The sequence below is a fragment of the Gorilla gorilla genome, chromosome 1 (assembly GCF_029281585.2).
Source record: "Gorilla gorilla gorilla isolate KB3781 chromosome 1, NHGRI_mGorGor1-v2.1_pri, whole genome shotgun sequence".
Classification (NCBI taxonomy): domain Eukaryota; kingdom Metazoa; phylum Chordata; class Mammalia; order Primates; family Hominidae; genus Gorilla; species Gorilla gorilla.
In genome coordinates, this window is record NC_073224.2 from 226,006,957 (window position 1) to 226,025,381 (window position 18,425).

Here is an 18,425-nt window from a genome sequence, read left to right on the forward strand (position 1 = left end):
CATTTTTCTCCCCTTAATAAATAATGATATTAGGTCTTTGGGGGGTAAAGGGAGAGAACTGCCAATGAGAGATTTAATTTGCTGTAATCAACCCCTCTTAGCATGCGGAGTCACATAGTATGAGTAAAAGAATTAATCTCTACCAGAAAGAATTGCTTCTTCAGTGTTACGAATCTAATCACTTAGGAGGCTGAGTCGGCATTTTGGGTTTAGACAGAGCTCTCAGGAATCAAAGCCACAGGATCAGGTTTCAAATGCGATCTGAATGGCAAACTCCATTGAATTTGGGGGCCTGCAAACTAAAAAGGAAATGGAACGCAAATAGAGGTGCTACGCCTCTTCAGACACCTCCATGCTCAAAACGTTTAGGGGACAAACACCTAATTGCGGGCTTTCTGGGCTGCCCATGTGAGGTGCTCCCTTCGCGATTCCATTTTCCAGGATGGATTGTCAGGCCTGCCAATCATCTCTGGCTTCCCCATTATACTTGGGAGATGTGTTTGCTCTGTGCACATTGTTTTATAATCCTCAGAGGTGGAATTTCATAGTCCAGCAATGCTTTTGCCTTTGACATTCCCCTAAGCAGGATTTATTGCTTCCAAACAGATGTGACTTGAATCGATTATGCATTTTAAGCAGTCACTCTCAAGCAGCCTCCGGGTTCTGTGGAACACTTTTTGCCTGACTTCATTCGACTTGTAAGCTGATGTCAGCGAGTTTCATCATCATCTAATACTATTAAGGGCCCTGTGAGTATGAAACTGAGAGGGCTATTATACCAACCAAGTTCAAGGATGTGGTTACTACCCTTGAAAGGCTTACATCCTGCAACACACAAACCTAAGAGATGCCTATTAATATCATAAAATGCAGACTGAACGAAAGGATGTTCAGATAAGTTATATCTACATTCTGTCAGCCTCCCACTGTTGATGAACTTAGTGTATGAAAATGAGTACATTCATTTGTCTTTGGAATTGAGAGAAGAAGCAGTGTTAAAGCACAGATGGAAAATAAGTGAATTAGCCCCCGAAATGCCCAATAAAGAGTCTTTTTTAAAAAATGACATATTTTTAGGTGTCTACTTCAAAACTCAAAATCACATATCATCCCTGGCCATCCCCAAAACATTGGGATTCCTTGGCATTTTATAAGCTTGGCAACACTCATCTGAGACACTAGCAGGATAGAGGACTGGGGTTAGCAGGCGACATGATCCCAATTGACTTCAGCAAGGAATGGAGGATCATAACCAAAACACTGTTTCAAAAAGTTAGCGGTTTTAGAAGAAAACCAATCAGAGTGGTATACTAAACTCATCACAACCCACTTCATCCTTTGTTAGTTTAAAAGACAGAAGCAAGGAATCTTGGAATGTTAGGAGGCAAAAGAAACAATGGGGTTTCCACATGACGTTTCTACCTGACCCAGGTAGACACCTACCTTCAGGAAAGAGGAAGAAGATGTAACCCACCTTCCTTTTTAGCATATGACTTAGGAGAATATGCACCATATCCCGCTCCATTTTATCTGGCCATTTAAAGGAGAACATTCTAGCAGTCATCGATTTGGGATCAGGAGAGAATATGATAAGAAAATATTCCTACACGATGACTACACGATAGGGGATATTTTAATCTCCTTAAATAAAAAAGGGAAAAGTCATTGTCAACACCACAAAGGATGAAGGCTCTCTAATGAATCAGGCACTCGGTGGGAGCAAACATTTCCGGAATATGAAACATTTTTGAAATCCAGTTCTAGGCACTAGTAAGCTCGGATGTGAAGGAGAGGAAAAATATGCACTTTTTTTAGTACCTTAGGTTTTGCAAACTGGAGTTTACACACGATGCCTTTTGGGATTCATTTAGGCAGTTCCCTTGGCTGAGGTGCTGGCTACAGGACTGGGACCAGGCATTTCGAGGAAAGCTAATCCTTTCAAGAACAATTTGCTCTCTTTTATTCAGTAAATTGTTCTAAATTTCCCTTTTTTCTGAGTTTCAAAATTGGCTGTCATAGCTTCAGAATCCTTCCTTTTTCCACCAGACAGGCTGGGGGAGAGAGGAGAAGCTGAATGGGCTGTTTATAATGAAGGAGAGCAGGAGAACCGTGAATAGGAATAAAAGGCTTTGCATAATTCGGGCCATCTCAACAGAGGGCCTCAAAAATCCCATGGGGCGGCTTCAGGCATTGACAGGTGAGACAGGCACAAAGGCACAGCCAGTTAAAGCCTTATTGGTATAAGACCCGGGTTTCGGGATTGATTTTAAAAATAAAACATAAACCACTACCAGCGTAGAAACAAAAGCAAAGAAACCACAGTTCAAAATCTCTGGTACAGAGCGGAATGAAAGAAACCACCAACCATTCTGACCTCACCAATGCTGAACAGAAAACAAGCTCAGGAAGAAATCCCCAGGGCAAATGAACACAAAAATCACCAAACCCACAGAACACTTCCTGAAACATTTCCCGACACTGAAGAGGTAGGAATGACAATTAGATCTAGTTCAGTTTGGCTTCCCTAACACAGAAAACTATCAATTCTCTTAAAACACCTGGTGTTTGTCTATCAACACGTCTGAAGAGACCCACCAACAAAGCCAGAAGGAGTAGATAACTTTTAAATATTTCGATAAAATAGTACACAAGGAGACACCTTGAATAACATCTCAACAATAGCCTACAATGAGCTAAATACCTTCTGCAATAAATTCAGCGCTAGCAAAACCAGTGCTGATGTACTTACTGGGGCGGGGCGGGAGGAGTACAGCAAATGCACCAAAATATTCACTAGTTACTTAGTAATGCTGTTTGGGACAAGTATTTGCTCTACTCCAAAGCCTTTGCCAGCTATGATGCCTGCCAAGTTTGTATGTAAATGGATTTACACTTTTCCAAGGCTAATGGGAGATCTGTTAAATTCTCAGAGACAACAAATATACTGTTCTTAAGCTGTATTACTTTGACTTTTTAAAAAGCTATTTTAATACTAAATTCCAAATAAGATCTAATCAGAAATCCAATACTCAACATATCCAATCTGTTATATCAGAAAAACGGGTTTCAATAGGTGTGGTAGTTGAACATTTTTGGACAGCTTATGCCAAAAAGAAAAAAAGATTCCACCTTCTCCATAGAGAATTTCTGTATTGATCTTTGTACCTGAGCATCCATTAAGAGGTGCCTCATCAATATCATGGAACTCTTCAGAGTCTCCTTCTCAGTGGGTAGAAAAGGGTCTTTGTCCTCCTCCAGTGCCTTCGACTTGGTGACAATAAAATGGGAAATCTGGTCATTGAGGGTGTGCAATGATTGCACAGCTGTGGAAAGAAAAAGAAGGAAAAGTAGAGTCACAACTGGTAACTTTCAAAGAGAAATTGACTAGCCATTTTGAAGGGAAAAGTAAGGGTGTACATACAAGGTCTAAGCCAGGCATGTATCAAGAACTTGACACACCTATAAATTCCATGAACAAACATGTTCAGTAACTAACAAACACTTATTGAACAGCATTCAAATGCCAAGCCTACATAGAGTGCTTGGGGATACACTTGTGAGCAAAGCCTGACATGGTACCTACCTTCATGGAGTATCTAGTCCTGTTGCAGAAACTTAAAAAAAAAAAAATCAAGGTGTTAAATGGATACATGAATATGACTTTGTGGTAAGTGTTTATAAACTGCAGAAATTAACGGGGCATGAGAGGACAGCCCTAGACTAGATTTACATTTATGGTAATACAGTTGGCTATTGTACCTCTAAGCAGATGGCCTCTGTCATTAAATTTTATGAAGGGACAGTGGCCATGTTTTCCAATCAGTGCCACATGTGGGCTGAAAGGATTATTATTTCTCTATAATTCCCATAGCACTTACCATCTGACGTGTTACAGATTTTAAGATTTTACTTATTATGGTTGCTGCCTCTTTATTTTCTCTACAATGGACTTGATCACAGCAGAGAGGCTTCTTTTAATCTCTTTGCTTACTGTCATCTCCCCAAAAACTAGAACAGCACCTAGCAAATGGAAGGTGCTTAATAAATATTGTTGAATTAATTCCTTACATCTCTGTGAATTAATATTTCTTTCCTCATGGAATTTCTATCATTTTCAGGTAAAACTATCCTTTCAAACCCCAAATAAGTAAATTCTAGGCATTCTCCATAAAGCCACTGCATTTGCCACAATTATGAAAAGAAAAATGTCATTATCAAGGAGCCAGTATACAATAGAGGGACTTTGAAGACTTCTGGCTTTGGCCATAAGGGTCCAGATTATCCTCTTGCTGTAAATAACTATAAAACCAAACACTATGTTAGAATCAACTATTTTTAGACATTGAACAACACGGGATTGTGATCCTTGAGAAAATATGGAAAAGCAAGTTGAGTCCTAACATCTCCATGCATTCTGCAAGGACAGAATTTCCAGACTCCAGCATAGAAAAGAGAAATCCAGAGAGAGCCCCGCAATGTCACTGAATTAAGGAGCTGGAGATCAGGAAGACTAAGTTAGCTAGGATTTCCAGGACAAAGTTCTAAAAGAGCAGGAGGGCTACACCTAGATCTCCAAAGATCTGCAAAGGGGTTGCCTTTGAGTTGTTGGCTGAATATCAATTCTGTGTCTGGGCAGGATAAAACTCTACATGACCGGCAAGAAAAACGTGCAGGAGAGAACAGTTACAGGGGAGCTGCAGGCCAAATAATTTCAAGAGATCGCGTGTCCATAAATTGTTGACATGCTCACCAGCCAAAGAGGAGGAATTTGGGTGGAATACAGGACACATTCATTAGAGACTCCAGAAGGGCCAGGGTGTAGAAATTAAGCAAAATGATTCCTAGAATAAAGGCTACTCCAGGCCCATCCAAAAAGAGCTTAAAAGTAAGCCATGAAAGAGTTGAACTGATCTGCAAGTAACTAAAATACCTGCCAAAAAAGTTAGCATTTTTATAGAAGTGGAACAAAATATAGTACCCCAAAATGTAACATTCATAATGCTTAGGGTTCCATAAAAAATTACCAGACATACAAAAAAGCAAGAAAATGTGACTAATAGCTTGGAGAAAAATCAGTATACAGGAACAAACCCAGAAATAACAGAAGTGATAGTATTAGCAAACATGGATATTCAGACAGCTACTAAAAATATGCTTTGCTTGTTCAAGGTTGTAAAACAAAACATGAATATAATAAAGAGAAAAGTAGAATATTTAAATCAGAACCAAATGGAACCTCTAGGGATGAAAAATGCAAAATCTGAAATGGAATTCTCATTGGATGAGATTAATAGCAGATTAGACAATGCAGAAGAAAAGATCGGTGAACCTGAAATCATAGCAATAAAACTATCCAAAATTAGTGACAATGTAAGGCTATAAAGCTAACGTATATCTAATTGGAGTCTCGTTGGCAGAGGTGGGGAGGACAGGGAAACAGAAACAGTAGTTGAAGAACTAAAATTGTATTAGTCTGTTCTCATTCTGCCATGAAGAAATATCGGACAGACTGGGTAATTTATAAAGGAAAGAGGTTTCATTGACGCATAGTTCCGCATGGCTGGGGAGGCCTCAGGAAACTTACAATCATGGCAGAAGGCACCTCTTCACTGGGTGGCAGGAGAGAGAATGAGTGCCAGCAGGGGAAATGCCAGATGCTTATAAAACCATCAGATCTCCTGAGACTCACTCATTATCATAAGAACATCATGGAGGTAACCGCCCCCATGATTCAATTACCTCCCACAGAGTCCCTCCTATGACACGTGGAGATTATGGAAACTACAGTTCAAGATATTTGTGTGGGGACACAGCCAAATCCTATCAAAAATGAACAATTTTTTTCCATATTTGATAAAAACTATAAACCTATAAGAATCTCAATAAACTCTAAGCAGGATGAACACAGAGAAGGCTGCAACAAGGCATATTATAATCAAATTACTAAACACACACACACACACACACACACAGTGAAAATGAGAAAATCTTAAAATCAACCAGCTCCCCTGTAACTGTTCTCTCCTGCAAGTTTTTCTTGCCTAGTCATGTAGAGTTTTATCCTGCCCAGACACAGGATCATAGAAAAAAGGCATGCTACATTTAGAGACCAAAAAACGATGTCAGCCTTCTCATCGGAATCTATGCAAACCAGGAGATAAAAAAAAAATTGACATTTCGAAAGTACTGAAAGCAAAAAACTTGCCAACCGAAATTGCCAATGTACAGTTCTATAACCAACAATATCTTTCAAAAATGAAGGTGACTTTTTTAGATAAACAAAAGCTGAGAGAACTCATCACCAGCAGATTTGCATTAAAAGAAATGTTAAAGAAATTACTTGAGGCAGAAGGAAAATGACATTAGGTAGAAACTTCTATTTACAAAAATGAAAAAAGAATGCTTGCAAAGGGAAATGTTTGAGTAGCATAAACATGTTTTCTTTCTCATCTTTTAATTCATTTAAAAGATTATTGATGGTTTAAAGCAACAACAATAATAATATCCCGTGGGGTTGATAACATACATAGAGTAAAATATATGACAATAACAGCAGAAAGAATAAGCAGGTGCCAATGGAAGCATATTGTCTTTTTTTTTGAGATGGCGTCTCGCTCTGTCACCCAGGCTCAAGTGCAGTGGCTCGATCTCAGCTCACTGCAACCTCTGCCTTCTAGGTCCGAGTGATTCTTCTACCTCAGCCTCCCGAGTAGCTGGGACTACAGGCACACACCACCACACCCAGCTAATTTTTGTACTTTTAGTAGAGATGGTGTTTCACCATATTGGCCAGGCTGGTCTCGAACTCCTGACCTCGTGATCCACCCGCCTCGGCCTCCCAAAGTGCTGGGACTACAGGCATGAGCCACTGCGCACAAACTAAGTTTCAGATCTTATACATAAAGTGGTATAATGTGATTTGAAGGTAGACTGTGTTAAAGATGGATATCGTAAATCCTCGATTAATCTCTAAAAAAATTAAACAAACAATAAATAAATAGAAGATGGGTTTTGAATCATGGAGAATCAAACCTGGAGGACTGAGCATACAGTGGCAACTATAGGCCATAGGGTAGGGAGAATACCGGATATGACATCAGAGCTGTGCCTCGTTGCATGGGAAGACTCCACAATCCTTTCCTGGGCCAGAGGGGAGCTTGGCTAAAACAGAGAAGGATGGACTAGAAAGAATATGGCCTGATTCTCAGCCTGAATTCTGTTCTCCACTGCAGAGGGTTAGAAACACCCAGACAGATTTGGGGATCTGAAAACAGAAGTTCCCTCATGTCTCATACCCTGCCCTGGGCAGCTGTGGCAGCTGATATTGGGGTGGAAATGGTGACCGTGTGGCATTTTAAGTTAGAGAGAATCTGAGATAGCTCTACCACCTACACTCTCATCGCTCCACCTCGTCTTGCTTAGTGTTGAGCAACTGGGATTGATGACACCTCAACCTAGTCCAGAAACGGCCAGAGAGAGATTCATGGACAAGCTATACATCCCAGGACAAGATAATACATAAGCCCCCTAAGAACCCAAAGAGAAGGGGAAGAGAAAGGGTAGAGGAAGCAATTTGAATTTATTTGATATTTACTCAGAAGATACTCACTTTTAAACCAGAAGTGACTGAGTTACCCTAAGTGGAAATAGGTGCTCCAGATCTAAATTGAGTTCCATTATACAAAGTTAAAACAATACCACCTGACTTTTTAGCATTGTGACTATCCATTTTAAACTTCTGTGTATATCCCCTGTATGTTATCTGCAAACAGGAAGGTCAGGACATGCTGAGCCATGAGGAGAAGAGTTGGCAAGGGCATTAAAATAACCTACCCATGGTCTATGACAAATCTTTGCTCAATTTATGCCTCATTTTCCTCTACCATCCTGCCTTCCCTTCCCCAAACTCCCAATACACAGACTCGATGTTCTTAACAAGCCTTCTTCCCAAATCATTCCGAGAGTACCTCAGTTCCCACGTCCTTTGCTTATACATGCACAGACATTACTATTAACAAAACTCCTTATGCCAGTTCTTGGAAGACAGGAGTTACTGTCCTTGCTTTTCACTCTAAGTAGGCTAGCGGATTTGGGGTTCTCAAACTGCATTTATTACAACTTGTTTTTTTCTTTTGCATACACTACTCACACACAGTACAATTCGTTCTATCCTTGTTCCAGAAAATTGAGGCTTAATCACCAAAACATGCCCTAAGTTTCGCTTTGTTCTAAACACAAAAGACAAATTGAAAGAGTTAAGCACCTCCCTCTCTGCTCAAAGAATAAATTCCATCAGAGAACTTACCGCATTGTATGGCAACTGCTTAAGAATCCATCCGTGGGCCCGGCGCGGTGGCTCACGCCTGAAATCCCAGCACTTTGGGAGGCCGAGGTGGGCGGATCACGAGATCAGGAGATCAAGACCATCCTGGCTAACACGGTGAAACCCTGTCTCTACTAAAAATACAAAAAATCAGCCAGGCGTAGTGGCAGGCGCCTGTAGTCCCAGCTACTCTGGAGGCTGAGGCAGGAGAATGGGGTGAACCCGGGAGGCGGAGCTTGCAGTGAGCCGAGATTGCGCCACTGCACTCCAGCCTGGGTGACAGAGTGAGACTCCATTTCAAAAACAAAAACAAAAACAAAAAAAACCCATCCATGGTAGATTGAATTACTGGTTCAAAAACTGCCCCTCTCTAAACCAATGCCTACAGAGTCCTCCCTAGTGACCCTCCCGTGGGAGAAACATTCTTCCTGCCTTCACTGATGTTAAGTTTTGCCATATGACTTGCTTTGGCTAATTAAACATGAGCAGACACGAGCTAGACCGTGCCCAAGCTGAATCTTTAACAGCCATCACATGGCCCCTACTTACCCCTCAGTTTTCCCACCTGTACAGAGTTGCTCTGAGAATTAGAGACAGATTGTATAAAGCACGTGTCACAGTACCTGCCACATGATAAGCATGTAAAAAAAGTTAACTATTAGATTATCATTCCAGTTTGTACCTCAAATCTTTAACATGCTGATATTAACTAATTGTTCTGTTTATAATTGAGATTAATTTTTAACTGCTTGTTATATAAGTGAGCCAAAGATGGTCTCTGTGTATTGGCCCCTTGGTTATTTATTTCTTCTTTGCAGGCTCAGCCGTGCTAGCTCACAAGCCCACCAGAAACAAACTCAAAATCTTCCACATCTAATTGCTTTAAACATAGCTCAAATAAGCAGATGTTTAGCCATTTAGAGCCTGCCTTGTATAATCCGCAAAACTGCTCCCAACACCTGTTAGCCATAGATAGGCTAAACCCTGAGCCATAAAGACCCCAAACTTCTGCTCTTCAATGCTTCCTGTCCTGGAGGCTCTCAAGGTGCTACTGAGCAACATCACGTTGACACATAAGTTCCCTCTCTACTCCCCATCTCCCTGGGTTTGCCTTGCCCTCCTTTCCTTCTGAGTGTGGACCCCCTGCACCTCTGGACAGTCTCCCACCGTGCGGAACTTCCCTTCTTGCCAGCTGGTCAAAGCATTCCCCAACAAAGCTTGAGTGTGCTACCACCACCTTTTCGCCAGCCCCCAAATCCTGTGACCTCCCTATACCACCCATTTGTCTATTCAGTGTGTACCCCCAGTTACAACTTGTCCAGTGCTTCACACCCATTGAAAACATAATTAATGCAAGTTGAATATGTGGAAGTAATGATATTGAAGAGGAATGCCTTTTCCCATTTGTTTCTATGTACAGACCAAATATTCAAGGCTGGTCGCCCTGTGTTAGGTTGTGTAATGGACATTTTATATTTCTGTCTGGTTAGCATCTATTTCCCTCTTCTAATAAAAGCATCTCTCTTATTTTGTAGGAACATTCTTTCCATGTGTGGTTTATTTAGGGCTGATTCCACTCCCAAGTCCCTGAGGTGGGCACGTGGTCCAGGCCTGGCCAATCCAAGTGTTTCATCGCTTTGGCAACAGTGGTTGGTTCAGCAAAGGACATGTGAACCAAATTCAGCCAAACAGGTTTAATCTCAGGACTATTTGATGGAACTATTGAGAAAGAGATAGGCTCCTCAGGTTGGGCGGGGTGGGGGGGGGGGTGGGGGGGAACTACAAAGCCCACCAGCTGCTTCACATTTACAACAATTTACCAATCCCAGCTGAAAAACAGAGGCTAGCTATCTCTTTCTCAATAGTTCCGGCAGATAGTCCTGGGATTCAATCTGCTTGGCTGTGTGGCCCCTTTTTCAATTGGGATTGGTAGACTGGTAGGACTGTGGAGCAGCTGGTGGGCTTTGTAGTCATCACTTGAGGAACTCTTGCCTGAGAATAAAACCAATTGAGTAAATGGAGGTAAGTGGAGCTGAGAGACAGGGAAAGTGGTCCTTGAAGACATCATTGCAGCACAGGATTCAGCCACAGACTTCTCAGTTAAGTAGGTCAGTAAATGCCCTTCTTTTCTTTAGCCCATCTGAGTTAGGTTTCTATCATTTGCAATCAGGAAGTCTTGATTACTATAAAGATGCTTGTACTCTTTCTTCACTGCAATAGTTATTGGTGTGGTTATTTCTTGAATGTCTGCCTCCCTCTGTTGCACATTAAAGATAATCTTAAATTTTTTGCTACTCCTCCCCTTGAGAAATAAAGTCAAAATCCCCTCCTCGTGAGTCTGGCTGGCCTTAGTGACAAGGTTGTCCCACAGTAAGTGGCAGAAGTGGTGCCCTGGGATTTCTAAGGCTAGGTCATAAGAGGCCTTGCAGCTTCTGCCCATGATTCCTGGAATGCTCCTTCTGGGAGAAGCTGCCATATAAGAAGTCTGAGGAACCTGAGACCGCCATACTTGGAGGAAGCCCACACTCACGGCATGGAGAAGGAGATACCCAGCCATCCTCAGCTTTCTAACCATCCAGCCCAGGTGCCAGATACACGAGTGAAAAAGCCATCTTGAATATTCCGATCCCAGAAGGTGCAATATAGAGAAGGGCCAAGAAATCCAGCCATCCGCCATCACAGAGGCCCTTGCCATGGCACCAGCCATCTCAATGATTCAAGTCATCCCAGATGAGGCCACAGCCACTGTGGAGCCTAGCTGAGCTCCTCCCTGTGCAATACCCAAATTCCTGGCCCACAAAGCTGAGAGCATAATAAGGTACTGATTTCCCTTGCTTAGTTTTGGAGTGGTTTGTTACACAGCAACAGATAACAGATAACTGTATCACCCTCATGGAACACATTTTAAATTGTAAGTTCCATGAGGTCACCAATAGTATATTTTTTTGGTTAATCATTGTATCCCCTTATTTAAGCATAGGACCTGGCACATAATAGTGCTCGAACAAATAAATATTTGCCCAAAAGGGCAAAGAAAGAACAAATAAATGAAGAAATGAAGGAAAAAGCCAACTCCACTCCACTTCATCCCCTCCCTCTGCCCCATCATCCTAGAATTGTGTGGTATGCACATTCTTCTCCATTTGGCCTGTAGACATTTCAACTAAGCAGTGCTGTTCTTAAAATGTATGATGGATTACAAAAATGAAGAACCATATATATGCTTTCTTACCTACCTGAGTTTAGGAAATTGAGTCATAAAAACCAGTTTATTTGGTTGGTTGTTTTGAATGTGAAATGATGTTCAATTTATTCCATGTTATTTTGGTCTACAAATTTAAAGAAACTTGTATTTCTGTAGTAGGCTTATTTATACGAAGGGCTCATTTCAATTTCACTGTACATTAATGAGTATTTATTTAGGTTACAGATAAGAATGGCACATTCATGAGTTGGCAGAGGAAAAAAATGACATGCTTTGACATTTTGTGTCATTAGCAAAAATAGAAGATACACATACAATTCCTTAATGTTTTCAGAAGAGAAATAACAGCTTACCGTACTTTGATTCTGTCTTATGGATCAGATGAAGTATAGCACATGAAATAATAATAATATGACCCTAAACTCTTTTTATGTAGATGAGTCCAGATGTCACTGAGATGGGCTATTATACGTTTTTATAGAAAAATATACCAGATGAGTCATATCATGGGGCACAGCCTTGCCACAAGAAGCTCCATGGATTTTATGATCTTGTCATTTATATGGTCCATAGATATGAACTAATGACCAAATTTATCTCTGCATGTTAAACAACCTTTGCTTTCGTGTATCTCAAATTCTATGATGTATTTTGCATTAAAATGCTCACAGGTTCCCAGTTCTTGCTTTAATATGGTCTCATTAAATAAATGAAGCCTAAATAATTCAGATTTTTCCCCCATTATTATAATAAAAGTCATCCTATAAGTCAAAAGTTGATGCTGGAGGCAAGGATGCAGAGAAATGGGAACCCTCATAGGTTGCTGGTGGGAATGTAAAATGGGCCATCCACTGTGGAAAACAGCTTGGCAGTTCCTCAGTAAGTTGAACACAGAATTTTCTTATGAGCCAGGAATTTACTCTTAGGTATATAAGCAAAAGAATTGAAAACAAGTGTTCTAGCAAACACTCGCACATGAGTATTCACAACAGCACTATTCATAGCAGCCCAAGGTGGAAACAACCCAAATTCCCATCAACTGATACATGGACAAACAAAATGTGGTATATCCATACAATGGAATACTATTCAGCTATACAGTAGGAATGAAGTGCTGCTGCATGCTAGAATGTGGATGAATCTAGAAAACATGCTAAATGAAAACCGGACACAAAAGACCACACCTTGTAATTCCATTTTTAAGAACTGTACAGAGGGCCAGGAGCGGTGGCTCACACCAATAATCCCAGCACTTTGGGAGGCTGAGATGGGTGGATCACGAGGTCAGGAATTTGAGACCAGCCTCATCGAAACCCCATCTCTACTGAAAACAGAAAAATCAGCTGGGCATGGTGGCAGGCACCTGTAATCCCAGCTACTGAGGAGGCTGAGGCAGGAGAATCACTTGAACCCAGGAGGTAGAGGTTGCAGTGAGCTGAGATTGTGCCATTGCACTGTAGCCTGGGTGACAGAGTGAGACTGTCTCAAAAAAAAAAAAAAAATACAGAATAGGCAAATCCATAGAAGCAGAACATAGGATTAACTGCTTAATGAGTACAGGGTTTCCTTTTGTGGCGATAAAAAGGTTCTGGAACTAGATAGTGGTGATGGTTATACAACACTGTGAAGGTAGTAAATGCCACTGGATTATACACTTTAAAGCAGTTAAAATGGTAAATTTCAAGCTACATGCATTTTACTGCAATTTTTTTTAAGTTGATACTGGAACATCTTCCTAGAATCAGACACTGGAGTGATCTCTGGCATGTAAGGATGCCACTGCTGACCCTACCACTGGGATTTGTCTTCTGGTGGGATCAGGGCAAAGCCAGACCTATTTTTTTTTTCTTTTTACCTTGACCCAATGAAAGAGTCATAACTTACAAGATTAGACAGGTTTAAAAGTAGGTAATGAAACAAACCCTTAGAACCATGGATTCAAAATCAATTTACCACCCTTTTAAACAGATAGATTTGCAAGAGAACCAGAGTTACATTGTGAATAAAACCACCACGTGTGGCTGTAAGTCCCAGCCAGGTGGTGCCTGAATTGGGCTCTGATTGAGCCTGTGGGGTTTGAGAGCTGATGAACTGCAAAGCCACGAGGGGCCAGAGTGAGTTGTGAGGCAGGCATGTGGTTCAGATCCACACCTTGGAGGATCAATGTGTCTCCATTTTTAGAAAGCCAAGCCCATGTTCAGAAAGAAGCTTGGGGAAGGTCCAACCTGCCACAGCCTGTGGAAGAGAGTGCACCTCTTTAAGAGATGTGGCTAAGGGCCTGAGCTTTTGGGGTCAGATTTCCTGAGTTTGAACCCTGCCTCCATCTGCTATTAGCTGTGTCTAATAGCTGTTGGGAAGTGACTTCATCTTCTTGGGTATCACTTTTCTCTCTGTCACATGGGGACAAAGCCATATTTACTTGATAGTAATGAGTATTAACCTAAGTAATGTAACTGAAGTACTTAGAACAGTGCCTGGCCCAGAGTTACTCAGTGATGACACCCAGCTATCATTATCCCGATCATTACGTATGGCCATTGCCTAATTCCCGTATGAGCCTCCAGCAGGTCTAGTTGTGACACGACCACCAGGGTGACCCTGCTGCAGGGGACAGTCCTCGGGGATGGACACCCTAGGTAGCATTGGTGGCTCACTGGGAGTCAGCCCTTGCCTGTTCTCACACTCCTGTGTGTGCTCAAACTAGGACAGCACCCTCTTCACTCCACTCCAGTTGATTGGGCACCACCAAACTGTCCAGAGGTAGGAAATTGGAGCTGAGGCACCCAGTGAGGCTAATCGGCTGGACATATAACATGGAAACTCTGCTGGAATGGACAGCCACATTCTAATGGGCAGTCTGGATGTGGGAAAGACAGCTGGAGAGACAACAAGAGAAGAGCAGGGAAGGAAGGGGAGGGGAGGGGAGGGGAGAGAAGAGGAGATAGAAGAGAGAGAATGACATGGTAAGGACCCAGAGGGCAATACAGAGCAGAGATAGAGCCTCTTTCTTGGCCTTGGTTTCCGTCCACCGTGAGACCCAGCTGTCTCCTGCCCTGACCCCTTGTGATAAATTCCCTTCTTCTCCTTAAGCCAGCTTCATTTGGTTTCTGTTACCTATACCGAGTAAACCCTACTTAATACGAGTCCCACAGCTGATGTCTTTCTACTACTTAGGACAAATGCCTTTTATTTCTCAAGACTTCCAGAGTACAGATGAACTCTGCTATTTACTTAGGTTAACATTTTCCATGCCTTGCTCAGAGGGAGGTGATGGTAACAACATCAACACCCCCACAACTAACAGCAGCTGCTATTTATTAAGCGCTTACTGAATATCAAGCACTGTGCTGAGTGGCTTGCATGCATCATTGCATTTCCTTGTCACACAACCCAGGTTTAGGTACTACTGGCTCTGTCCTTCTGTTGAGGAAACAGAGTCTCGATGGTTTCAGGAATTTGGCCACAGCCACACAACCTCGTACCTGTGAAGCGCTCTATGGCCCTCTGGTTCTCCCTGCTGGACTGAACAGAAGCTTCTAGCTGGGCTGAAGAATATGACAATCCATCGCTACACTAAATCTATGAATCTGCGATCCAGTTTTGTACTCAAGTCACACAGTCCTATAGCCTGTAACGGGTAGCATCATCTCCATCCACTGTTGCCATGAGGAAGCTGGCTGCTTGTCAATCCCGCCACATCCTTCAAAGTCAGCAAAAAAGGCCACCTCTAATGGAACACAGCCCTGAGCACTATCATGCAACTGAAGAGCAGAGAAGTGTCAATTTGCACAGAGATAATAAACGCTTTCACATTCAGCGTCTCCCTCTGTGCATCCCAGAACTCCGTAAAGAACTCTGCACCACTCTGCCTTCCTGCCTAGATGGGATCTAACCATGCCTTGTTCCACGGGCATTCCAAACAGCTTCACTTTTCTTTATTTGTAGGTTCCCAGCGTTACCAAGGCCAACTCCACTTTGACCCAACAGAAGCTGCAAGAAAATGCGTTACAATAAAGTCGCCCTGTGAGAAGTAGATTCTGACAAAATCATGTAGCCAGCGACTTGCCTGGGCATAATACACGAATTTTCATTTGAATGTCGTTGTCCGATAAAGACTGCAACAAGGAAATGGGCTTTGGCTCAAGGAAGAGGAAGCGGTGCCAAGGACGTGTCAACCTTACAGTGACAGAAGATTGTATGGTGTTAACTGCGGCCCTGATGGGACGTGCTTGCCATTGGAAGGAGACTAACTTGACTCCTGGAACCAATTAATTTCCAGAAAAGCTGAGAGGCCATGGCATTTGGCAGCTGAGTGCAGTTCAGACCTGAGAGGCACCCAGTGGCTGGGTCATCTGGCCCCCAGTTTTGTCTGGACTTTTCCTCCTATGCCACTGTTGCAGTCTTTATCTCCACCCCAAGGCCTTTCACTTCCTTGCTCCCTGCCCTTCCTAACTTCTCTAAATTCCATTTTTCAGGTGCTTCCTTGTTTTTTGTTTTTGTTTTTTTGACAGAGTTTCTCTCTTTTACGCAGGCTGGAGTGAAGTGGCATGATCTCGGCTCACTGCAACCTCCACCCCCAGGGTTCAAGCAATTCTCCTGCCTCAGCCTCTCTAGTAGCTGGAATTGTAGGTGTCTGCCACCATGCCTGGCTAATGTTTAGATTTTTAGTAGAGACGGGGTTTCCCCATGTTGGCCAGGCTGGTCTCGAACTCCTGACCTCAGGTGATCCACCTGCCTCGGCCTCCCAGAGTACTGGGATTACAGACATGAGCCGCCATGCCCTGCCTCCATCCTTGTATTTAGTCCACAGGGCTTAGCCTTGATTTTTAAATTAGACTACTGGTAACCCACGCCAGATAGAGATGCTTGTGCTCTCCTCCAGTGACCCTTCAGAGGCTTGGGATATTGAGGGGAGGCCATTCTTTCTAGGATAAAACAAGACACAATGAAATATGGAATGGAATGCAAAATGGCATCAAATTTTAAGATAAAATGCACATTTTCAAACAAGATTCCTGCTCTGTCCCCTGACCTTGACGATAATACATGGGCATAATCCCAGAACTCCATAAAGAACTCTGCACCACTCTGCATTCCTGCCTAGATGGGCTCTAACCCAGTTAGATGGGTCCGGTTCCCCTTCCTTTCCATTAAGGAAAATCTTTTGATGGCAAAGCTTGAGATTTGATCCTCGATCCCTAGAACATTTTGGCTATCTCACGCACCTTAGGACAGACTGTGGCCCTTCAGTTCTTCATACAGAGTTAGGGGATATTTGCAACTTATTCTTCACTTCCTTACTGAGTCTGTAAAAGCTAAAACCTCACTCATTGTACCTGGAGAAGAACGAGTAGTCTGAATTTTAAAAAATCTAAATTAATGAAATTTGAAAAGTGATTATGTTCCAAGTACGTAAACACAGAAATAATCAAATATAAGTGAATAAAACCAGAGGACCTGCTTTTAATAGATAATATTTACAATTAGTATGTGAATTGTACTTAAGTATAACTAAAATGCCTAAGAATGTTTAAAAAGTCAAAATCTGTTAAAATATATAGTACAAAATTTACCAAAACCCTTGTACCAATAACTTTTATTTACTCATAGTAACACAATAGTACCAAATTTATAACAAAAGCAGCAATAACATCTCTTATTTTGACATTTGCTGTGTTCCAGGATTTATGCTTATTTTGTGTAATGTAATGGTCCTTATAAAATGGTCAGATGATGGTGATCTGATCACCCGCATTTCATAGATGAGAAACTTGAGGACAAAGACATGAGGTACCCAAGGTCACACAGGCAATCAATGGCAGAACTGGCATTCAAACCAAGTTTTGCCCAACTAAGGCCCTTACACACATGAAATCACCATGACTTCATGTTATTTATTTATTTATTTTTGAGACAGAGTCTTGCTGTCGCTCAGGCTGGAGTGCAGTGGTGCAATCTCAGCTCACTGCAGCCTCTGCCGCCCAGGTTCCAGCAATGATCCTGCCTCAGTCTCCTGGGTAGCTGGGATTACAGGCACACGCCACCATGCCCAGCTAATTTTTGTATTTTTAGTAGAGATGGGGTTTTGCCATGTTGGCCAGGCTGGTCTCAAATTTCTGACCTCAGGTGATCTGCCCACCTCTGCCTCCCAAAGTGCTGGGATTATAGGCGTGAATGTTAGTTTTTTTAATTTACTTTTGAGATACTGAGTGGCCCCTTTCTGGCCTTACACATATTCCATACTGCTGCCAGCTCTTTGTATGACCGTGAGAGAATCTGCTGGAAAGTACTCAGTACCCTAAAACAAGACAATAGTTACCATTCATGAAGCCCTTGTGTGGCAGTCACAAGACTGGACTCTATGTAGCACCAACTGTTTGCCTGATCTACATGCAGAATCTCTGTCAAAGAGTTTGCCCCTAAGACATGAAGCTATTTGAACACTGTAGTCAGAGCCAAAGATTTCAAGTAGCAGCCAAAGGAACAGTTCTTGCTCGGGGGTGAGAAGGAGGACAAGAAGAACTGCTCCAAGTCTGAGGGTGCTGATGACAACAGACTGTTCTTTTCTTCTCAGAAAGCATCTAAGGAGAAACCACCCTGAACAGCTTCCTTTGCTTTGGAGGCAGCAAAACTTCAACACCTGGTGTCAATGGGCTTTTGACATTTTATTATGCAAGACCAGATGCAGCCTTGTAGAGCTCAGGGACACAATCTGCATGCAAATGAGAATTAGAAATTCTCAGAGACCTGGGTGAGCCATGGACAGGAGGCTCACTGCCAGCAGTTCATGCTAAGGTGAAGAGCCCAAACCTGGAAAAGGAAACTGCATTTTAAATAGATCCTTGCCATTCCTGCTTTTAACAGGAAGACATGGGGCTAAGGCAGGGAGTGGAGTAG

The 18,425-nt window shown here is 42.3% G+C and overlaps 1 protein-coding gene across 1 annotated transcript in view; it reads right to left on the reverse strand.

The window, feature by feature from the left end:
• KAZN (kazrin, periplakin interacting protein) overlaps positions 1–18,425 on the reverse strand; it is a 1,230,220-nt gene that overhangs the window by 935,702 nt on the left and 276,093 nt on the right. The window contains exon 2 of the mRNA XM_055385098.2: positions 3,166–3,323. Within this exon, the coding sequence (XP_055241073.1) occupies positions 3,166–3,323 (158 nt within the window). The remainder of the gene's footprint in view (positions 1–3,165; positions 3,324–18,425) is intronic.